Below are 25,295 nucleotides of genomic sequence, written 5' to 3' on the forward strand. Positions count from 1 at the left end.
TATTTATTGAGTGCTTACTGTGTGTAGAGCACTGTACTAAGCGCTTGGGAAGACGGTCCCTACCCAGAGGGCTCACAGTCTAGAAGGGGGAAGACGACAACAGAACAAAACATTAACAAAATAAAATAGAATAGTAAATATGTACAAGTAAAATAGAGTAATTAATCTGTACAAACATATACAGGTGCTGTGGGGAGGGGAAGCGGGGGGGGGTTCTAGAGGAGAATGTATTACCTAGAAAAGAAGGAATTTTCTCCGAGTTACTTCACACATTCTAAAAGAAAATGAGGACATCAGAGCTATTTTTCAAATATGAACATTGATTCCTTTTCAAGGGCATATAGTTTTTGAGATGAGGTTGTCCATGATAGCTTCTTTGCCTATTACTGGGAAGAGTTATTACTGAATAATTGGCTGCTTAAATGTACTTTTCCATTCCCCTCCCCATAAATATTTATTGACATGATTTTCCGAAAACACTTCCCTTACCTCAAGGCCTTTCTCTGCTTCATGATCTTTTTTTTTTTGGCAAGATTTTGGGACGTCTGCAGCTCAGACCTTGTTATGCAAAATTCATACTCCCTCAGGAGTTTGGGAATGTAGAGATGCTAATTGCTCATCATTTTAAAGAGCTTAAACCACTTAACAGATCTGATTATAGAACAGAATAAATGGCTCCTATTAGGACCAGAGATGCTTGTGTTGTAGTTGGGGTGATTTTCACCAAGAGAGGGTTGCCCCCGGCACTGCAGTTAGTAAATGACCAGGGAACCAAGCCCTAAGAGTTGGAAAACAAACCCCAGTCTTTTGGTTCGAAGTTCCATTTGGGTAGAACGTTCATTCAGTCATATTTATTGAGCGCTTACTGTGTGCAGAGCACTGTACTAAGCACTTGGGAAGTACAAGTTGGCAACATATAGAGACGGTCCCTACCCAAAAATGGGCTCACAGTCTAGAAGGGGGAGACAGACAAAACAAAACATGTGGACAGGTGTCAAGTGGTCAGAACAAATAGAATTAAAGCTAGATGCACATCATTAACAAAATAGAATGGTAACTATGTACAAATAGAGTAATAAATCTGTACAAATATATATATATATATATATATATATATATATATAGGTGCCGTGGGGAGGGGAAGGAGGCAGGGCAAGGGAATGGGGAGGAGGAGAATAAAGGAGGAGAGAGGAAGGGGCAAGCCACTCGAATCTTGGTTAGTCAGTCAATTGTATTTGAGCGTTTACTGTGTGCACAACACTGTACTAAGAGTTTGGGAGAGTACATTAACATAAGACCCATTCCCTGCCCACAACATGCTTACAGTCTGACTCAACTCTATCTCTAGCACATACCAGACTGAACCACCTTTTTCCTCTCCCCCCCATTCCCCCACCCTACCTCCTTGCCCTTCCCACAGCACCTGTAGATGTTTGTACAGATTACTCTATTTTACTTGTGCATATTCACTATTCTATTTATTTTGTCAATGTGCATCTAGCTTTACTTCTATTTATTCTGATGACTTGACAGCTGACCACATGCTTTGTTTTGTTGTCTGTCTCCCCCTTCTAGACTGTGAGCCCATTGTTGGGAAGGGACCATCTCTATATGTTGCAAACTTGTACTTCGCAATCGCTTAGTACAGTGCTCTGCACACAGTAAGCACTCAATAAATACGATTGAATGAATGAAATACCACATCATTTCCTCCACCCAAGGCCTCTCCGCCCATAGCTACCTACCTGGCTCTGATTCCTGGATGGACAGGTGACTTGTCAATGACAGGTACAAAACTGTGTCACACAGCACTTCTGTACATATTAGTAATTTATTCACATTAATGTTGGTCTCCCTTCTAAATTGTAAGCTCAGTGTGGGCAGGGAACATGTCTACTGACTCATATTTCACCCTCCAAAGCACTTAGTGGAAAAAACAGGATAGAAAGAACATTGATTCATTTGAAATGTGGTGTGGGAGAAGGCTTTTGCAAATACCATGGACTGCCAAAAGACAAATGGATTTTGGAGCAAAATCAAATGACAGTCTTTGGAAGGCTAAAATGACTCGACTTAGATTAACATATTTTGGACACATAATCAGGAGAACTAATTTCTCTGGAAAAGTCATTAATGCTAGGAAAAGTTCGGGGAAAACGTGGAAGAGGCATACCAGCAGCTAGATGGATAGAGACCACTGAATGAATGGATAGAGATGATTGAGTGAGTGAAAGAATGAGCAGTAAGCACTTAATATGATCAATTGATTGATATCCTTATACTCTGCCATTTTCCCCATCTATTTATTTCAATGTCTGTCTCCCTTTCTAGACTGTAAGCTCCTAGTAGACAGGGATAGTATCAACCAACTCTGTTATACCGTACTTTCCCCGAGTGCTTAGTACAGTGCTCTGCATATTTATTAATTCATTCAATCATATTTGAGCGTTTACTGTGTACAGAGGACTGTACTGAGTGCTTGGGAAAGTACAATACAGAAATAAAGAATGACAATCCCTGCCTACAGTGTGCTCACAGTCGAGTGGTGTGAGGGGTGGCGGGAGACAGACATCAATACAAATAAATAAAATTACAGGTTCATTCAATCCTATTTATTGAGCACTTACTTGTGCAGAGCACTGTACTGAGCACTTGGAAAGTAAATTCAGCAACAGAGACGATACCTACCCAACAACAGGCTCACAATCTAGAAGGGGGAGACAGAAAACAAAACAAGTAGACAGGAATCAATAGCATCAAAATAGACAGTTATTGATATATACATACATCATTAATAAAATAAATAGAATAATAAATATGTACAAATATATACAAGTACTGTGGGGCAGGGAAGGGAGTAGAGCAGAGGAAGGGAGTCAGGGCAATGGGAAGGGGAGGAGGAGCAGAGGAAAATGGGGGTTCAGTATGGGAAGGCCTCCTGGAGGAGGTGTGTGCTCAGTTGGGCTTTGAAGGGGGTGTGGGGGAAAAAAAAGAGGGTTAGTTTGGTGGATGTGAGGAAGGAGGGCATTCCAGGCCAGGGGGAGGACGTGGGCTGGGGGTCGATGGCGGGACAGGTGAGAACGAGGCACGGGGAGGAGATTAGAGGTGGCAGAGGAGCGGAGGGTGCGGGCTGGGCTGGAGAAGGAGAGAAGGGAGGTGAGGTACGAGGGGGCAAGGTGATGGTTTTTGTTTCATGTGAACGTTGATAGGCAACCACTGGAGATTTTTGAGGAGCAGGGGTGACATGCCCAGAGCCTCTCTGTAGAGAGATATTCCAGGCAGCAGAGTGAAGTATAGACTGAAGCGGGGAGAGACAGGAGGATGGGAGATCAGAAAGGAGGCTGATGCAGTAATCCAGTTGGGAGAGGATCAGAGACTGTACCAACAAGGTAGTGGTTTGGATGGAGAGGAAAAGGGGGGGGGATCTTGGTGATGTCTTGAAGTTGAAACCGGCAGGTTTTGGTGATGGATTGGGTGTGTGGGGTGAATGAGAAAGCAGAATCAAGTGTGACACCAAGGTTGCGGGATTGTGAGACGGGAAGGATGGTAGTGCCGTCCTCGGTGATGGGAAATTCAGGGAGAGGACAGGGTAAGGGAGGGAAGGGAAGGAAGGAGTTCAATTTTGGACATGTTGAGTTTTAGGTGGTGGGCAGACATCCAGAAGGAGATACGAGCCTGGAGGGAGGGAGAACAGGGGAGGAGATGTAGATTTGGGTGTCATCAGCGTAGAGGTGATAGTTGAATCCGCGGAGTGAATGAGTTCACTGAGGGAGTGAGTGTAGATGCAGAAAGGAAAGGGACCAAGAACTGACCCTTGAGGAACCCCTACAGTAAGGGGATGGGAGGGGGAGGAGGAGCCCGCAAAGGAGACTGAGAATGAATGGCCAGAGAGATATGCTATTTATTCTGTTAATGATGTGCATTTAGCTTTAATTCTATTTATTCTGATGACTTGACACTTGTCCACATGTTTTGTTTTGTTGTCTGTCTCTCCCTTCTAGACTGTGAGCCCATTGTTGGGTAGGGACCATCTCTATATGTCGCTAACTTGTACTTCCCAAGAGCTTAGTACAGTGCTCTGCACACAGTAAGTACTCAATAAATATGATTGAATGAATGAATAAGAGGAGAACCAGGAGAGGACAGAGTCTGTGAGGCCAAGGTTGGATAATGTATTGAGGAGAAGGGGACGGTCCGCAGTGTCAAAGGCAGCTGAGAGGTTGAGGGGGATTAGGATAGAGTAGGAGCCATTGGATTTGGCAAGAAGGAAGTCATTGGTGACCTTTGAGAGGGCAGTTTTGGTGGAGTGGAGATTTATATACAGATGTATACATAAGCGTTGTGGGGCAGAGAGAAGGGGGAGGAAGAGCAAAGGGAGCAAATCAGGGCAAAGCAGGCTGGGAGTTAGAGGTCCTGGGTTCTAATCCAGACTCCGCCATGCGTCTGCTGGGTGACCTTGGGCAAGTCACTAAAAGTCTCTGGGTACCTGTTACACCACCTGTAAAATGGGGATTGAGACAAGGAGCCTCAAGGGGAACAGCAACTGTGTCCAACCCAATTTGCTTGTACCCACCTCAGCATTTAATGCAGTGTCCTGCACATAGTAAGGGCTTAACAAATACCATAATTACCATCATTATATGGACTATGTCTAAGCTGATTATCTTTTATGTATCCCAGGGCTTAGTTCAGTGCCTGGCACATAGTAAGTGCTTAATACCACAAATCAACTGCCGCACACAAACCCTGTCTCCATCAACAAAAAACTTTTCCCAATTAATTTCCCCAACATCTTGAGTCATATCATCCCCTCAGCCAACTCTACAGCTAATGAACTTTTTACCCTCCTTAGCATTCATGCATATATACATTCAGTTTGTAAATTCTGACTACTCTAGTTGTAAATATTCTTATGTTTCTCTACCCTGTGAGAGTGTATGCTTCCCATGGTCAGGGAATGTACCATTTTGTTATTCTGCACTTCCCAAGTGCTTAGTACAGTGCATCACACCCAGTGGGTAGTCAATAAATGCGATAAATTACTTCTCTTTATCGTACGGATTTTCTCTAGGTGGTATGACCCCTGACCTCTAAAGGTTTATAATCAAAAGGAGATTGAGTAAACAAATGTACACATAAATAAGAGATAATGATACTTATTGAGCACCCACTGATTGACACTAAAACCTTGGAGAAGTTCCAAAGAAGCAGAAGATGTTCCCTGGCCTCAATTTGCTTATTACTTTTTAATGGGGGAGTCAGATCAAATAGTAAATGGAGTACTCATAATAAATATAACTAAACAAAGAAACCATAAATTTGGTCCTTAAAGTGACCAGGGCTTGAGTTGAGGACTTATAACGATGGCATTTATTAAGTGCTTACTTTGAACATAGTAAGCACTTAATAAATGCCATCATTATAAGTCCTCAACTCAAGCGCTGGTCATTTTAAGGAACAAATAATTTATAGTTTCTTACCATGTGCACAGCACTGTTCTAAGTGCTGGATTGAGTCAAGTAGCAGCATGGCCTAATTGATAGAGCACCAGCCTTGAAGTCAGAAGGACCTGGGTTCTAATCCCAGCTCTGACACTTGTCTGTTGTGTGACCTTGGGCAAGTCACTTAACCTCTCTGTGCCCCAGTTACCTCATCTGAAAATGGGGATTAAGACCGTGGGGAATGGACCATGTCCAACGTGAGTAACCTGTTACAGTGGCTGGCACATGTAAGTGCTTAACAAATACCATTTGTTTTTTTAAAAGGAGCCCAGCCTCGTTGATTCCAGCTTCAACAAATTCCACTAATAATAGTAGATTAAGCACTATGTACCAAGTGCCGAGTAGATACAAGATTATAAAGTCAGACACAGTCCCCAACCCACACAGAGAAGCAGTGTGGCTCAGTGGAAAAGAGCACGGGCTTTGGAGTCAGAAGTCATGGGTTCAAATCCAGCTCCACCAATCGTCAGCTGTGTGACTTTGGGCAAGTTGCTTAACTTGTCTGTGCCTCAGTTACCTCAACTGTAAAACGGGGATTAAGACAGTAAGCCCCCCATGGGACAAGCTGATCATGTTGTAATCTTCCCAGCACTTAGAACAATGCTTTGTGCATAGTAAGTGCTTAATAAATGCCATTATTATTATTACCACATCCCATATTGGCTCAGTGAGAAGAGCATGGGTTTGGGAGTCAGAGATCATGGGTTCTAATCCCAGCTCTGCCACTTGTCAACTGTGTGACTTTGGGCAAGTCACTTAACCCCTTCTCTCCTTCTCCAGCCTACACCTTCTGCTCCTCTGCCGCTAATCTCCTCACCGTGCCTTATTCTCACCTGTCCCGCTGTCGACCCCCGGCCCATGTCATCCCCCAGCCCGGAATGCCCTCCCTTTGCCCATCCACCAAGCTAGCTCTCTTCCTCCCTTCAAGGCCCTACTGAGAGCTCACCTACTCCAGGAGGCATTCCCAGACTGAGCCCCCTCCTTCCTCTCCCCCTCTCCATCCCCCCCATCTTACCTCCTTCCCTTCCCCACAGCACCTGTATATATGTTTGTACATATTTATTACTCTATTTATTTTACTTGTACATATCTATTCTATTTATTTTATTTTGTTAATATGTTTGGTTTTGTTCTCTGTCTCCCCCTTCTAGACTGTGAGCCCACTGTTGGGTAGGGACTGTCTCTAGATGTTGCCACCTTGTACTTCCCAAGTGCTTAGTACAGTGCTCTTCACACAGTAAGCACTCAATACAATTGATTGATTCTCTGTACCTTAGTTACCTCATCTGCAAAATGGGGATTAAAAGTGTGAGCCCCACATGGGACAACCTGATAACTTTGTACCTCCCAGCGCTTAGAACAGTGCTTGGCACATAGTAAGCACTTAAATGCCATCATTGTTTTTTGTCATGGTTCCAACCAGGATCTTTCTGGACCGGAGAAACCTCAGTAACATATAGTAGGAGTTAAACCACACCTCTGATCACCAAGGTTACTGTAGAAAGTTTTTTACCTAGTTTTACCAGTATGCAAGAGAGTGACACATACATACACACTCCACCACCCAAGGGGGCAATACCAATCTGTGGTCCAAGGAGCTCATTCTGCCAATACTTCTTCTTGCTGCTTTCAGGTCCTTCTGCTGCTCTGCATGCTTCAACTCCTCCATACTGCAGGCCATTGTGTGGGCCTTTTATCTGCCTTAGGCATGGCAGCTGTAGCTTTGTGGGGCAGTCATTAATTGGTCCAGGCCCCATCCCTGGTAGAACAGGGGGAGAAGGCCCCACCTCCCTCCATGCTCCACCCCCAAAAGCCAGCAATCACCTGTCTCAGGTAGAGCTCATCAGTGCCTTTGCAAAGTCTCTTCTTTGTTGTTGTTCCTGGGATCACAAATAGTCACTAACGAGGCAGCTCGCTGGGGCTCACCACAAAACTGAGGCTCAGAGAGGTGACTTTTAGACTGTGAGCTCACTGTTGGGTAGGGACTGTCTATATGTCACCAACTTGTACTTCCCAAGCGCTTAGTACAGTGCTCTGCACACAGTAAGTGCTCAATAAGTATGATTGATTGACTTACCCAGTGCCACACAGCAGACCAGTGGCTGGGCCCAGAGGCAGGTTGTCTGACTTCCAGTCACGTCCTCTTTCCACTAAACCACAAATAGCAAGGAAACCACTCCACTATGTCTGAAAAGCGTGCAATGGGCCCCTTCCTTCCTCTGCCCCTCGTCCCCCTCTCCATCCCCCCGTCTTACCTCCTTCCCTTCCCCACAGCACCTGCATATATGTATATATGTTTGTACATATTTATTACTCTATTTATTTATTTATTTTACTTGTACATATCTATTCTATTTATTTTATTTTGTTAGTATGTTTGGTTTTGTTCTCTGTCTTCCCCTTTTGGACTGTGAGCCCACTGTTGGGTAGGGACTGTCTCTATATGTTGCCAATTTGTACTTCCCAAGCGCTTAGTACAGTGCTCTGCACATAGTAAGCGCTCAATAAATACGATTGATGATGATGATGATGATGCCATCATCAGATCCAGGCCCTGGCAATTATCAATCAATCAATCAATGGCATTTATTGAGCACTTACTGTTTGCAGAGCTTAATATAGCGATAATAAGCACTTGGGAGAGGACAATAATAATAATAATAATGGTATTTGTTAAGCACTTACTATGTGCAAAGCGCTGTTCTAAGTGCTGGGGGGGATGCAAGGTGATCAGGTTGTCCCACCTGGGGCTCACAGTCTTCATCCCCATTTTACAGATGCGGGAACTGAGCCCCAGAGAAGTGAAGTGACTTGCCCAAAGTCACACAGCTGACAATTGGCAGAGCTGGGATTTGAACCCATGACCTCTGACTCCAAAGCCCAAGCTCTTTCCACTGAGCCATACTGCTTCTACTGAGCCACGCTGCTTCCAGACACACTGCTTCTAGACAAGAAGCAGTGTGGCCTACTGGAGAGATCCTAGATCTAATACTGTAAGCTTGTTGTAGGGAGGAAATGTGTCTGTTGTTATATTTTATTCCCCCAAGCGCTTAGTGCACACAGTAAGTGCTCAATAAATATGACTGACTGACTAGGCATCAAAAGAGCCTAGATTCTAATCCTGGTTCCACCATTTGTCTGCTGTGTGGCCTTAAGCAAATCACTTGACTTCTCTGTGCCTCAGTTACTTCATCTGTAAAATGGGGATTGAGATTGTGAGCCCCATTAGTCCAACCTGATTATCTTGTATCTACCCCAGTGCTTAGTACAGTACCTGGCACATAGTAAGCACTGAACAAATACCATAAAAATATACAACAAAACAGAGTTGGTAGATATGTTCTCTGCCCACAACGAGCTTAGATTCTAGATGAATTATTTATTCATTCATTCAATTGTATTTATTGAGCGCTTACTGTGTGCAGAACACTGTACCAAGTGCTTGGGGAGTACAAGTCGGTGACATAAAGAGACGGTCCCTACCCAACAACGGGCTCACAGTCTAGAAGGGGGAGACAGAGAACAAAACAAAACATGTGGACAGGTGTCAAGTCGTCAGAACAAATAGAATTAAAGCTAGATGCACAACATTAACAAAATAAATAGAATAGTAAATATGTACAAGTAAAATAAATAGAGTAATAAATCTGTACAAACATGTGTACAGGTGCTGTGGGGAGAGGAAGGAGGTAGGGCAGGCGGGATGCGGAGGAGGAGAGGAGAAAAGGAGGCTCAGTCTGGGAAGGCCTCTTGGAGGAGGTGAGCTCTCAGTAGGGCTTTGAAGGGAGGAAAAGAGCTAGCTTGGCAGATGTGTGGAGGGAGGCCATTCTCCTCCCCCTCGTCCCCCTCTCCATCCCCCCGCCTTACCTCCTTTCCTTCCCCACAGCACCTGTATATATGTATATATGTTTGTACATATTTATTACTCTATTTATTTATTTATTTTACCTGTACATATCTATTCTATTTATTTTATTTTGTTAGTATGTTTGGTTTTGTTCTCTGTCTCCCCCTTTTTAGACTGTGAGCCCACTGTTGGGTAGGGACTGTCTCTATATGTTGCCAACTTGTACTTCCCAAGCGCTTAGTACAGTGCTCTGCACACAGTAAGCACTCAATAAATACGATTGATTGATTGATTGATTGACGTAGGCCGGGGGTCAACGGCGGGACAGGCGAGAACGGGGTATCTAGATATCTAATAAGATGGCTATGAGGGGAAGTTTAGACTATTTCCCAATGCAGTGACTAGTCAAGTTAGAGTTGACGTGGCCTGCTCTACTCCCCATCATCAATGGGGTGAGGCGGAGCTGTGGAATGGGTGAAGTTTTGTTTTTCAATCTACTTTCTGCAGTCATGCTTGTGGACATAATGAGGAACGTAGTTCCTGGTGTTAGGATGCATTTCCAAAGCTCAATTTCCACATTTCCACCTCAATAGACTGCAAACCTATATAAAAAAAATGCCACATACAGTCCCTCTCAAACTGGTGAGATGGCTACAGTAACTGAGAAATAGGTCTTGTTACAAAAAAAACCAAACCAAAAACCTCTCAAAAATCTGCGGCAAATCACCAGTTTTTGCAGAGTCGGCACAATATCGCAGAATGACGGGTCATTTGCCGAACTGGAGTGAGAAAATTCTAACCCACAGTGTCAAGTCTTAGACAATCACTGATTTCTAGTACTGAGAAACCACTTCATTCGGGGCTCACAGACCAGAGTCATAACAACTCTGCCACGAAGGCTAGGTTGGCACCAAAGAAGCTGACTTTAATCATAATAATTATGGCATTTGTTAAGCGCTTACTATATGCTAAGTACTATATTAAGCGCTGGGGTGCATACAAGCAAATCATTCATACAATCGCATTTATTGAGCGCTTACTGTGTGCAGGGCACTGTACCAAGCTCTTGGGAAGTACAAATCGGCAACATACATTCATTCAATCGTAATTATTGAGCGCTTACTGTGCGCAGACCACTGTACTAAGCGCTTGGGAAGTGCAAGTTGGTAGCATATAGAGACGGTCCCTACCCAACAGCGGGCTCACAGTCTAGAAGGAGGAGACAGACAACAAAACAAAAACAAGTAGAAAGGTATCAACACCATCAGAATTAATAGAATTATGGCTATATACACATTATTATTTTAAAATAAATAGTGTAATAAATATGTACAAATATGCACAAGTGCTGTGGGGAGGGGAAGGGGGTAGGGCAGAGGGAGGGAATGGGGGTGATGAGGAGGGGAGGAGGAGCAGAGGAAAAGGGGGGCTCAGCCTGGGAAGGCCTCCTGGAGGAGGTGAGCTCTCAGTAGGGCTTTGAAGGGAGGAAGAGAGATAGTTGGACACGGAAATTGCGTTGGACACACATTGGGCTCACTGTCTCAATCCCCATTATAGAGAGATGAGGTAACAGAGGTCCAGAGAAGTAAAATGACCTGCCGAAGGTCACACAGCAAACAAGTGGCGGAGTCAGGATTAGAACCCATGATCTTCTGACTCCCGGCCTGGGCTCTAGCCACTACGTCATGCTGATTCTGACTTGCCAATTTGAGAGAAGGGATGAAGAGGAAGCAGGGGTCTTGAAGGGTGGGGAGAATCAGTACTGGGAGGGCACAGTCATCAAAGAGCTCACAAGCCAGAAAGTCACCATTTTGGGTCTTTTTTAAATGGAACTTGTTAAGCACTTACAATGCACAAGGCCCTGTTCTAACCACTGGAGTAGATACAAGCTAATCAGGTTGGAAACAGTCCCTATCCCACAAAAGGCTCACAAACTTAATCCCCATTTCAGAGATGAGGGAACTGAGGCTCAGAGAAGTGAAGTGACTTTCCTAAGGTCACAGAGCAGGCGAGTGGGGGAGGTGAGATTAAAACTCAGGTCCTTCTGACTCTCTACCCACCTAGGACGTGCTGCTTTTCAGCTGATCGGAAACTCTTCGTTCTTGTCAGAAACCCAGAATGAGTGAAGCTTGGGGGTCCGGCCCCCCTCCCATATATATGTATATATGTTTGTACATATTTATTAATTTATTTATTTTACTTGTACATATCTATTCTATTTTATTTTGTTAGTATGTTTGGTTTTGTTCTCTGTCTCCCCCTTTTAGACTGTGAGCCCACTGTTGGGTAGGGACTGTCTCTATATGTTGCCAACTTGTACTTCCCAAGCACTTAGTACAGTGCTCTGCACACAGTAAGCGCTCAATAAATACGATTGATGATGATGATGATCTGTAATTTTATTTATTTGTATTGATGTCTGCCTCCCCTCAGGCCCCCCGAGACTGGTAGTTCATTTTGGGCAGGGAATGTGACTGTTTATTCATTCATTCAATCGTATTTATTGAGCACTTACTGTGTGCAGAGCACTGTATTAAGTGTTTATTGTTGCATTGTACTCTCCCAAGCGCTCAGTATAGTGTTCTACACCTAGTAAGTGCTCAATAAATATGAGTAAATGAATGAATGAATCATCCCTGCCCGGACGGCACCCAAAAGTGAACTCCATGCAGATTGTAAAACCTGTGACTAGTTATTCTTGGGGCAGAGTTTATCAGTGACTCTGCCAGTTTCCCCTCCAGAAATCACATGATAGACTCTCCTCCACGTTTGTTACGGTAATTACTAAGTGCCTGGTCGGACACTGCTGCTTTCCAGCTAAAAATTGGGAGTCATTGGCAGAGGACAGACTTGCCTGATACTCTGCCACTGAGAAGGAGGGACTGTTGGGGCCAAAAGGGTGGCAGGGAAAGAGAGAGACAAGGAGGCAATAGGGAAAACAGCCACAAATATTAAGCGCAACAACAAAAAAAGAGACTTCGTTTTTGTGTGACCTGTGTGGCTTGGACTGTGGGTCTTTCATTAGCCCTTTCAGAAACACACACACGCTTCACCGTCTTTAGTGATTTCTTTTTTTCTTTTAATGGAATCTGTTAAGCACATATTATGTGCCAGGCACTGTACTAAGCACTGAGGTAGATTCAAGATAACTAGGTTGGACACAGTCCCTGTCCCCCATGGAGCTGACAGTCTTAACCCTCATTTTACAGATGGGGAAACTGAGGCCCATAGAGGTGAAGTGACTCGTCTAAGGTCCCACAGCAGACAACCGTTGGAGCCGGGATAAGAACCCAGGTTCTCGGACTCCCGGGCCTGCGTTCTATTGAGTATGTCATACTACAAATATGACGGACAACTGTATGTAAAACATGATATTTTGATAAAATTCATTCACCTCCATGGAAAGTTCAGCCCAAACGAACCTTCCTGGGAACATTTTTCCCCACTATCTAGATTTCAGACTTTGGGTTTGAAGTTGCTCTGTTTTTCTCACGTCAAAGAGTCCTGAGGAAACAAAGGACATTCATTCGATCGTATTTCATTGATACGGCAAGGTGCAGGATCACAACAAACTGCCATTTTTCAAGTTGAAATAGGGTTAGAGGTGAGGAAAACACACATGGGGGATATCAGTTTTTAAACACAGCAGCTGTTCCCAAATAAAATTAACATGACAGGCCATGTGGTTGGGCCGATTTATATGCATTTTAAGTGAGTGGAGGAGAAATGCTGTCAGGTGAAACTTCATAGCCTGATTGCTTCATTTCCCTACTAGGGCAAAAATATATGGAAAATAGTAGTGGGAAATTAGCTTCATTGGTAACTATTATTAACCAATTAATAAGATGGTGCTCTTTTTTATAAATGGGGAAAATGAGGAACAAGTGGCTTGACTTAAGATCAAGGTCAGCCCAGAATAGAATAATAATAATGATGACATTTATTAAGCACTTACTATGTGCAAAGCACTGTTCTACGTGCTGGGGAGGTTACAAGGTGATCAGGTTGTCCCACGGGGGGCTCACAGTCTTAATCCCCATTTTACAGATGAGAGAGCAGAGGCACAGAGAAGTGAAGTGACTTGCCCAAAGTCACACAGCTGACAATTGGTGGAGCCAGAATTCGAACCCATGACCTCTGACTCCAAAGCCCGGGCTCTTTCCACTTAGCCACTAGAATGTGGAGTTGGAGGAGGAAAGCTTTTACAAAATATGTCTTCCAACAAGAACTTCAGATTTGGTGGGGCAATTGCTTTGGGATATTTTGAAAAATTAACTTTGAAAATATTTACTTGAAAACAGTTCTAAAAGAGGACACCAACTTCCAGTAAAAAAAGACCTTGGGCCCCAGAGTCAGAGAAGCTGGGTTCTAAGCCGGGCTTTGCCACTTGTCTGCTGTGTGGCCTTGGAAAAGCCACTGAACTTTTCTGTGCCTGTGAGCCCACTGTTGGGTAGGGACCGTCTCTATGTGTTGCCAACTTGTACTTCCCAAGCGCTTAGTACAGTGCTCTGCACACAGTAAGCACTCAATAAATACGATTGATTGATTGATTGTGCCTCACTTTCCTCATCTGTAAATTGGGGAGTCAATTCCTGCTCTCCCTCCGAACTTAGACTGTGAGACCCACGTGGGACATGGATTATGTCCAACTTGATTTGCCTAGTACCATTCTTGGGACATAGTAAATCCTCAATAAATACCCTGATAATAACAATAATTATTATTAACCCCATGGTTGACTGTAATCTATCTTACTCAGAGGCTCCAAAGGCAGTGATCCTTAGAGTCGTTAAATACAAAGTTCCAAGAAAAGGCTTTTTTAAATGTAAATTTCCACCTATAACTAAACAAAAAATCTGACTGTCATAGTGACCAACTCTGCAAACCCTACTGCAGTTGACACCTGAAAACAACAACAATAATAATTGTAGGATTTGTTAAGCACTAACTAAATACCTCCTTCCCCTCCCCACAGCACCTGTATATATGCATATATATTTGTACATATTTATTACTCTATTTTACTTGTACATATTTATTCTATTCATTTTATTAATATGTTTTGTTTTGTTGTCTGTCTCCCCCTTCTAGACAGTGAGCCCGCGGTTGGGTAGGGACCATCTCTATATGTTGCCAACTTGTACTTCCCAAGCGCTTAGTACAGTGCTCTGCACACAGTAAACGCTCAATAAATACAATTGAATGAATGAATGAATGAATGAATGAATGAATGGGGTGAATCCAATATAATCCCTGTCCCTCATGGAGAGACTAGGAAATAAGAGGAAGAACAGGCATTGAATTCCCATTTTACAAGTGCGGAAACTGAGGCACAGAGAAGTGACGTCACTGTGGGCAGGGAACGGGTCTGTTATATTGTTATATTGTACTTTCCCAATGCCCTGCACAGTGTACGTGCTCAATACGACTGCTTTGCACACAGTAAGCTCTCAATAAATATTATTGAATTAATAAGTGAATGCATGAATTACTGGAGTGACTTGCCCAAGGTCACACAACAGGAAAATGGCAGAGACAAGAATAGGATCCTGGTCTTCTTACTCCCAGGCTCATGCTCTTTCCACTAGGCCAAGAAGTGATCAATAATAAAGCACTAACGCAAGAAAAAGCAATGCTCATTTTTCTTTTTCTAACTCTCCCATTCACCTTCTTCTCCTTGCCCTATTCTAAAAATCACAGTGAGAAATATACTCGGCTTACTTTGTGCCTTGCAGCCTTGGGATTCCACATTTGCTAGAATGTGAAAGCCCAGCCACAACATAACTCTAAAGTAGAAATCCACCTCAAACCTTGTAAATAAAAATGCTGCAAAACACCACAGAGATCGTATTTCAAGAGCACAGAAAAGAGAAAACGGTTTCTAAATATTTCCCCCCAACATTTAGACATTGTTTCATTCTTTTAAGTGCAGAGTTCCTCGATATCCAACAACTTCAAATATTTCTTTCCTTTTCATACAAAACATTTTCTTGCGTTTGCTTTATTTGTCATATTATAAAAGTTTATTTTGCATGAAATTTACACCAAAACTTGCATTTCAATTCATAATCACAAACTCTGTGATCATAAATATGTAGGAGACAACAGAAAAGCAATCTCTCTTTGTGAGCTAAAGGTGTTGAAAAAACTACTTCTGATAGAAAACAATGTTTGCATTCGTTCGATAGTGTCAGAAAGAGGCATATTTTTCAGTTTTCAGGTTACCGCTACCTTAGCTTTTTTTCTATCCCTTGCAAACACTCCTTTTTTTTTTTTTTAGAAAGCTCACTTATTCTGGAGATAATGTTGACTTTGTTGTTTGATTTTACTTTTGGGTTTCTGGTTCGACGATATTATCTTGGTTGAGAATATTGTTTCACTGTTCTTTCGCTCTCCCTTTTCAATTCTTCGATATGAGCATTTAAGCGTTCCAAGATCTGATGAGATCTCCACTCTTCCTCTTCCAGAAACCTGGTTGCTATTGAATCAATGGGGGATGTTGGCAGAGGACACTAAAAAAGAAAAAGCCCGAAATCACATAGGTTAAAAATGAAGTATTGGGCCTTATGTCTGCGGTGCTTAGTACAGTGTCCTGCACTCACCATAAGCACTCAAATACACTTGATTGATAGAGTGGGTCCTTTATTATTCATTCATTCATTCAATCGTATTTATTGAGCGCTTACTGTGTGCAGAGCACTGGATTAAGCGCTTGGGAAATACAAGTCGGCAACAGATAGAGACGGTCCCTACCCAACAGTGGGCTCACAGTCTAGAAGGGGGAGACAGACAACAAAATATTAACAAAATAAAATAGATAGAATAAATATGTACAAGTAAAGTAAAAAAATAGAGGAGTAATAAATATGTACAAATATATATACAGGTATATATACAGGTCGTACAAACAAATACACAGGTATGTATACAGGTCCTTATACATATATATTCATTCATTCATTCATTCAATCGTATATTATGGTTTTGAATGAAAATCTATGGTGGATTTTTTTTCTAACAAATGCCTAGCTTCCGCCCCAACTGCAGGCATTCTACAATCATAAAAATCCCTAGTTTGCAAATGATATCGAGAGATGAACTAGGTTAGAGTTTAGAGTTCTTTGCTTCCATGGAGAATTGTAGGTATGTAGCGCCTGCTTCTCATGCTTTCAAAACAATATGGTATTTTCTTTCCACTTTTGCTTCTTTATGCCCTCAAGAAGCACCTTTTTTGCTCTTTAATAAAGAGCACCAGTGACTTGGAAGCAATGACAGAATCCAACTTGTACTTCCCAAGCGCTTAGTATGGTGCTCTGCACACAGTAAGCGCTCAATAAATACGATTGAATGAGTGAATGAATGAATGAATCATGTCATTTATAAAATACAGAACGTGGCATTTAAAACGCTCACATAGAGCAGTTCTTCCCCATTAGATTGTGAGATCCTTGAGGATAATAATAATAATAATAATAATAATGATAATAATAATAATAATATTTGTTAAGTACTTACTATGTTCCAGGCACCATACTAAGTGCTGGCATAGATATAAGCTAATCAGGTTGAACACAGCCCCTGTCCAACATGGGGCTCAAAGTCTTAATACTCATTTTACAGATGAAGTAATTGAGGGACAGAGAAGTGAAGGAACTTGCTCAAGGTCACACAGCAGACAAGTGGCGGAGGCAGAATTAGAACTCGATTCCTTCCGACTCCCAGGCTGGTGGTCTATCCGCCAAGCCACGCTGCTTCTCGGCTCCGCCACTTGTCAGCCGGGTGACTCTGGGCAAGTCATTTCACTTCTCTGGGCCTCAGTTACCTCATCTGTAAAATGGGGATTAAGACTGGGAGCCCCACGCGGGATAACCTGACTACCTTGTATTTACCCCAGGGCTTAGAACGGTGCTTGGCACACAGTAAGCTCTTGACGAATACCATCATCATTATATAAAATATAAAACAGAAATAAACGCTCCAATATGTTTTGTTTTGTTTTCTGTCTCCCCCTTCTAGACTGTGAGCCCACTGTTGGGTAGGGACCATCTCTGTATGTTGACAGCTTGTACTTCCCAAGCGCTTAGTACAGTGCTCTGCACACAGTAAGCGCTCAATAAATACGATTGATTGATTGATTGATTGAGTAGACGATAAGAGGTTTGCTTCATGGAAGCCACGAGAGAAAGGGAAAACTGCAGTTGCTTTCACTCAGAGAAGCAGCGAGGCCTCGAGCGCGGGCCTGAGAGTTGGAAGGCCCTGGGTTCTAATCTTGGCTCTGCCACTTGTCTGCTGTGTGACCTTGGGCAAGTCCCGTAACTTCTCTATGACTCAGTTCTCTCATCTGTAAAAATGGGGATTAAGACTGTGAGCCCCGTGTGGGACACGGACTGCGTTCAACCTGATTATCTCAGAGAAGCAGCATGGCCTAGCGGATACAGCGCGGGCCTGGATGTCAGAGGACCTGGGTTCTAATCTCGGCTCCACCGCTTGTCTGTTGTGTGACCTTGAGCAATTCACTCATCATAATAATAATAATAATGGCATTTGTTAAGCGCTTACTATGTGCAAAGCACTGTTCTAAGCGCTGGGGAGGATACAAGGTGATCAGCTTGTCCCACTTGGGGCTCACAGTCTTATATGTTTGTACAGATTTATTACTCTATTTATTTCATCATCATCATCAATCGTATTTATTGAGTGTTTACTGTGTGCAGAGCACTGTACTAAGCGCTTGGGAAGTACAAGTTGGCAACATATAGAGACAGTCCCTACCCAACAGTGGGCTCACAGTCTAAAAGGGGGAGACAGAGAACAAAACCAAACATACTAACAAAATAAAATAAATAAAATAGATATGTACAAGTAAGATAAATAAAAAAATAGAGTAATAAATATGTACAAACATATATACATATATACAGGTGCTGTGGGGAAGGGAAGGAGGTAAGATGGGGGGGCCACTTCTCTATGCCTCAATTCCTTCATCCGTAAAATGGGAATGAAGACTGTGAGTCCAACGTGGGACATGGACTGTGTCCCACTTGATCGGCTTGTATCTACCCCAGCGCTTAGGAAAATGTCTGGCGCAAAGTAAGTGCTTAACAAATCATCATCATCATCAATCGTATTTACTGAGCGCTTACTATGTGCAGAGCACTGTACTAAGCGCTTGGGAAGTACAAACTGGCAACATATAGAGACAGTCCCTACCCAACAGTGGGCTCACAGTCTAAAAGGGGGAGACAGAGAACAAAACCAAACATACTAACAAAATAAAATAAATAGAATAGATATGTACAAGTAAGATAAATAAAAAAATAGAGTAATAAATATGTACAAACATATATACATATATACAGGTGCTGTGGGGAAGGGAAGGAGGTAAGATGGGGGGCCACTTCTCTATGCCTCAATCCTTCATCCGTAAAATGGGAATGAAGACTGGGAGCCCAACGTGGGACATGGACTGTGTCCAACTTGATCGGCTTGTATCTACCCCAGAGCTTAGGAAAATGTCTGGCGCAAAGTAAGTGCTTAACAAATCATCATCATCATCAATTGTATTTATTGAGCACTTACTATGTGCAGAGCACTGTACTAAGCACTTGGGAAGTACAAATTGGCAACATATAGAGACAGTCCCTACCCAACAGTGGGCTCACAGTCTAAAAGGGGGAGACAGAGAACAAAACCAAACATACTAACAAAATAAAATAAATAGAATAGATATGTACAAGTAAAATAAATAAAAAATAGAGTAATAAATATGTACAAACATATATACATATATACAGGTGCTGTGGGGAAGGGAAGGAGGTAAGATGGGGGGCCACTTTTCTATGCCTCAATTCCTTCATCCGTAAAATGGGAATGAAGACTGTGAGCCCAACTTGGGACATTGACTGTGTCCAACTTGATCTGCTTGTATCTACCCCAGCGCTTAGGAAAATGTCTGGCGCAAAGTAAGTGCTTAACAAATCATCATCATCATCAATCGTATTTATTGAGCGCTTACTATGTGCAGAGCACTGTACTAAGCGCTTGGGAAGTACAAATTGGCAACATATAGAGACAGTCCCTACCCAACAGTGAGCTCACAGTCTAATTGTGATACAAAACAAAACACTATTTATCTCCTTTCGGGCCCGGGCAACATCAAAGGAAGTTGGAAGAAAGTTTCCTTACCAGCGATAGAAATTCTCCTTGCTGATTTGAACCAGATTCCTCAGACCCGTTATCGGAAAAATCTGCTTGGTTGTCATCTGGTGCTGTGGGCAGAGACTCGGTTCCTAGAAGAAAATCGGACGACAGGGAGACCGTGGAGCTGCTGCTGCTTAACTGGGGGCTTGGTCCAATCACCGCCCTGGGCCCAGGCTCTATCCCAACGGACGAAGACCGGCTTTCCACAGCTTCTATTTCCCCCTGGTAGAGCTGAATAATCTTGTCACAGTCGGTGGCTTGGGGCTTTTTGGTAGTTTCCTTATATTCGTGGGATCTCCTGGTCAGCCTAAGAAAGGAGAATCCAGATTCATGTCAGTGTTGCTCGGATGGAAGAGCAGAAAATTTGCAATGGCTCTACTTTAAAAAAAAAAAAAAGCAGAAACAACAACAAAAAAGGAAATGACTATTGTGTGGAATTACTTGGTGACTCTATATCTGGACAATTTTGCCCTAACGTTTCATTACTATTTAGGGTATGGAATGCCTGGAATGCCCTCCCTCTGCCCCTCCGCCAAGCTAGCTCTCTTCCTCCCTTCAAGGCCCTACTGAGAGCTCACCTCCTCCAGGAGGCCTTCCCAGACTGAGCCCCTTCCTTCCTCTCCCCCTCGTCCCCCTCTCCATCCCCCCCATCTTACCTCCTTCCCTTCCCCACAGCACCTGTATATATGTATATATGTTTGTAGATATTTATTACTCTATTCATTTATTTATTTATTTATTTATTTTACTTGTACATAGCTATTCTATTTATTTTATTTTATTAGTATGTTTGGTTTTGTTCTCTGTCTCCCCTTTTAGACTGTGAGCCCACTGTTGGGTAGGGACTGTCTCTATATGTTGCCAACTTGTACTTCCCAAGTGCTTAGTACAGTGCTCTGCACACAGAAAGCGCTCAATAAATATGATTGATTGATTGATTGATTGATTGATTGATTGGTAGGGTAGACTGCAAAGATGATGATGATAATGATGATGGTATTTGTTAAGCACTTACTATGTGTCAAATACTGGGGTAGATACAGGGTAATCAGGTTGGACAGAGTCCCTGTCCCACACGGGGCTCACACTCTTAATCCCCATTATAAAGAGCACGGACTTCTGAGTCAGATGTCATGGGTTCTAATACCGACTCCGCCACTTATCATCATCATCATCATCAATCGGATTTATTGAGCGCTTACTGTGTGCAGAGCACTGTACTAAGTGCTTGGGAAGTACAAGTTGGCAACATATAGAGACAGTCCCTACCCAACAGTAGGCTCACAGTCTAAAAGGGGGAGACAGGGAACAAAACCAAACATACTAACAAAATAAAATTAATAGAATAGATATGTACAAGTAAAATAAATAAATAGAGTAATAAATATGTACAGACATATATACATATATACAGGTGCTGTGGGGAAGGGAAGGAGGTAAGATGGGGGGATGGAGAGGGGACGAGGGGAAGAGGAAGGAAGGGGCTCAGTCTGGGAAGGCCTCCTGGAGGAGGTGAGCTCTTTGGGCAAGTCACTTCACTTCTCTGTGCCTCAGTTATCTCATCTGTAAAATGGGGATTAGGACCGTGAGCCCCACATGGGACAACCTGATTACCTTGTACCTACCCCAGCACTGAGAACAGTGCTTGGCACATAGTAAGCACTTAATAAATACCATAAATACCATAATAATTAATAATAATAAAAGATGAAGTCACTGAGACACAGAAAAGTGAAGTGATTTGCCCAAGGTCAAACAGCAGACAAGTGGAGGAGCCAGGATTAGAACCCAGGTCCTTCTGACTCCCAGGACCACTAGACTATGCTGCTTCTCAATGATAGCAGGAGGGGACCGTTCCCTGACAACACACACCTGGCTGAATAAAATGTAATATGGAGTCACAAATACTCGCGGACACAACAGTGTTGTGGCAATGTGAATCTTCATTAACATGGGGTTCTTTGGGATTGCAACCCCCATATTATAGGTGAACTGTCTGTGTTGCATCAATATTTTACTTGTACATATTTATTCTATTTATTTTATTTGGTTTATATGTTTTCTTTTGTTGTCTGTCTCCGCCTTCTAGACTGTGAGCCCGCTGTTGGGTAGGGACTGTCTCTATATGTTGCCAACTTGTACTTCCCAAGCGCTTAGTACAGTGCCCTGCACACAGTAAGCGCTCAATAAATACGATTGATGATGATGATGATGAGTAAGCACTCAATAAATACGACTGAATGAATGAATTGAATGCATGAATCTGTGAAGTGGGGATACTGAGAGCTCACCTCCTCCTGGAGGCCTTCCCAGAAAGAGCCCCCTCCTTCCTCCCTCCTTTCCCATCCCCCCTGCCCTACGTCCTTCCCCTCCCCACAGCACCTATATATATGTTTGTACAGATTTATTACTCTATTTTACTTGTACCTATTTATTATTCTATTTATTTTATTTTGTTAATATGTTGTGTTTTGTTCTCTGTCTCCCCCTTCTAGAGTGTGAGCCCGCTGTTGGGTAAGGACTGTCTCTATATGTTGCCAACTTGTACTTCCCAAGCACTTAGTACAGTGCTCTGCACACAGTAAGCGCTCAGTAAATAAAATTGAATTAAATGAATGAATCAATGGTACTTATTGAGCACTTACTATGTGCAAGAGCACTGAGCTATATGCTTGGGAGAGTACAGTGTAAGAGAATTGGTAGCTACTTTCCCTTTCCACGAGGCAGACTTCTTAAGATGTCTTATTCATTCATAATAATAAAGATTATTGTGGTACTTAAGTGCTTACTATATGCCAGCCAATGTACTAAGCGGAGGGGTAGAGAGAAGCGAATTGGGTTGGACACAGTCCCTGTCCCACATGGGGTTCACAGTCTCAATCCCCATTTTGCAGATGAGGTAACTGAGGCCCAGAGAAGTGAAGTGATTTGCCCAAGGTCACACAGCAGACAAGAGGCAGAGCCAGGATTTGAACCCATATAATAATAATAATAATAATGGCATTTGTTAAGTGCTTGCTATGTGCAAAGCACTGTTCTAAGCACTGGGGAGGATACAAGGTGATCAGGTTGTCCCACATGGAGCTCACAGTCCTAATCCCCGTTTTACAGATTGGGTAACTGAGGCACAGAGAAGTTAAGCAGCTTGCTCAAAGTCACACAGCTGACAAGTGGCGGAGCTGGGATTTGAACCCATGACCTCTGACTCCCAAGCCCGGGCTCTTTCCACTGAGCCACATTGCTTCATTCATTCATTCATTCATTCAATTATACTTATTGAGTGCTGGTGGAGCCGGGATTAGAAACCCTCGTCTCAAACCTGGGCTCTTGCCACCTAGGCCATGCTGCTCCTCTTGTCCCACAAGGAGCTCACAGCCTAAGTGGGAGGGAGAACAACTACGTAATCCCCATTTTACGATGAGGAACCTAAAGCCCTGATCAATTAAGCGACTTCCCCACGGTCACACAGATCGGGCAAGGGGCAGAGCCAGGATTAGAACACAGGTCACCTGATTCCCCCTTCAAGGGGGATTCCCCCGTCTTCCTCCCTTCAAGGTCCTACTGAGAGCTCACCTCCTCCAGGAGGCCTTCCCAGACTGAGCCCCTTCCTTCCTCTCCCCCTCATCCCCCTCTCCATCCCCCCCGCCTTACCTCCTTCCCTTCCCCACAGCACCTGTATATATGTATATATGTTTGTACATATTTATTTATTTATTTTACCTGTACATATCTATTCCATTTATTTTATTTTGTTAGTATGTTTGGTTTTGTTCTCTGTCTCCCCCTTTCAGACTGTGAGCCCACTGTTGGGTAGGGACTGTCTCTCTATGTTGCCAACTTGTACTTCCCAAGCGCTTAGTACAGTGCTCTGCACACGGTAAGCGCTCAATACGACTGATTGATTGATTGATTGATTGATTCCCAGTCCATGCTGAGAGCCTTCAGACTGCATTGTTCTGGCCTTCGGATACTCAAGCTGGGCCTCCTGCCGGAGGAGATTCATTCAATCATCCATTCAATAGTATTTATTGAGCGCTTACTGTGTGCAGGGCACTGGACTAAGTGCTTGGGAAGTCCAAGTTGGCAACATATAGAGACGGTCCCTACCCAACAGTGGGCTCACAGTCTAGAAGGGGGAGACAGACCACAAAACAAAACATATGAACAAAATAAAATAAATAGAATAGAGCAATAGAATAGAATATATAGCAAATAGGATATATAGCACTGAACAGACACATTCCATGCCCATGGGCCACATGCCTAAAAGGTCAAAGTAAGGACCTAGGGAGCACCTGCTGTTCATGGGACTAGAGAAGGAAAGATTTACGTGGGGAGGAAAAGCTGAATCTCCCCACTCTGCCTAGAAACCTAGAGAAGCAGCGTGGCCTAGTGGAAAGTTCATGTGCCTGGGAGTCAGAGGACCTGAGTTCGAATCCCAGCTCCATGACACGTCTACTGCGGTATCTTGGGCCAGTCACTTAACTTCTCTATTCCTCAGTTCCCTCATCTACAAACTGGGGAGTAAGACAGTGAGCCCCACATGGGACAAGGACTGTGTCCATCCTGATTTGCTTGGATCCACTCCAGCGCTTAGTACAGTGTCCAGCATTTAGAATGAATGAATGAATCCCCTCCGTCCCTCCCTCATTTATTCATCCCCCTGCCTTGCCTCCTTCCCTTCCCCACAGCACCTGTATATATGTTTGTACATACTTATTAATCTATTCATTTATTTATTTTACTTGTACATATTTATTCTATTTATTTTATTCGGTTAATATGTTTTGTTTTGTTGTCTGTCTCCCCCTTCTAGACTGTGAGCCCTCTGTAGTGCTCTGCACACAGTAAGTGCTCAATAAATACAATTGAATGAATGAATGAATGAATGTTGGGTAGGGACCGTCTCTGTTGCCAACTTGGACTTCTCAAGCGCTTAGTACAGTGCTCTGCACACAGTAAGCGCTCAATAAATACGATTGAATGAATGAATGAATGAATCCCCTCCATTCCTCCCTCATTCATTCATCCCCCTCTTCCCCCTCTCCATCCCCCCTGCCTTACCTCCTTCCCCTTCGCACAGCACCTGTATGTATGGTTGTACATACTTATTACTCCATTTATTTATTTTAATTGTACATATTTATTCTATTTATTTTATTTGGTTAATATGTTTTGTTTTGTTGTCTGTCTTCCCCTTCTAGACTGTGAGCCCGCTGTTGGGTAGGGACCATCTCTATATGTTGCAAACTTGTACTTCCCAAGCGCTTAGTACAGTGCTCTGCACACAGTAAGTGCTCAATAAATACAAATGAATGAACAGAAAGCTCTTAATAAATGCCATTTTAAAAAAAACACACACAACTCTGCATCAGAAACTTGTTTGCTTGTATATTCCAGACTCTGCTACTAAATCTCCAAATGTAAACCACCCAGTCCTGCAAGGAAATGAACTGCATTCGTTTAATCCTTGCCAGGAGTTCACTAGAAGGCGACATCATCTTTTGTTTTTCATCTAACAGGAAAGCTGAGCTCACAGTAAATTGTTTGCGGGTTAGGTACTCTTTGGTGAAGAGCAGCATGGCCTGGTGGATTGAGCATTCATTCATTCAGTCGTATTTAATGAACGCTTACTGTGTGCAGAGCACTGTACTAAGCGCTTGGGAAGTACAAGTCGGCAACGTACTGGATCTGTGTTTTAATCCCGGCTCCACAACTTGTCCGCTGTGTGAACTTGTCTGCTGTGT

The 25,295-nt window shown here is 43.1% G+C and overlaps 1 protein-coding gene across 3 annotated transcripts in view; it reads right to left on the reverse strand.

Moving 5' to 3' along the window:
- Positions 1 to 15,361: 15,361 nt before the first annotated feature.
- Positions 15,362 to 25,295, reverse strand: part of CEP63 (centrosomal protein 63) — a 98,932-nt gene continuing 88,998 nt past the window's right edge. For all 3 annotated transcript variants that reach the window (XM_038744458.1, XM_038744457.1, XM_038744456.1), the window contains 2 exons: positions 19,534 to 19,855; positions 15,362 to 15,860 (listed from right to left, as the gene is read on the reverse strand). In XM_038744458.1, coding sequence (XP_038600386.1) covers positions 15,702 to 15,860; positions 19,534 to 19,855 — 481 coding nt within the window. In that variant the 3' untranslated portion in view covers positions 15,362 to 15,701. The remainder of the gene's footprint in view (positions 15,861 to 19,533; positions 19,856 to 25,295) is intronic.

Source organism: Tachyglossus aculeatus, chromosome 1 (assembly GCF_015852505.1).
Source record: "Tachyglossus aculeatus isolate mTacAcu1 chromosome 1, mTacAcu1.pri, whole genome shotgun sequence".
NCBI classification, from domain to species: domain Eukaryota; kingdom Metazoa; phylum Chordata; class Mammalia; order Monotremata; family Tachyglossidae; genus Tachyglossus; species Tachyglossus aculeatus.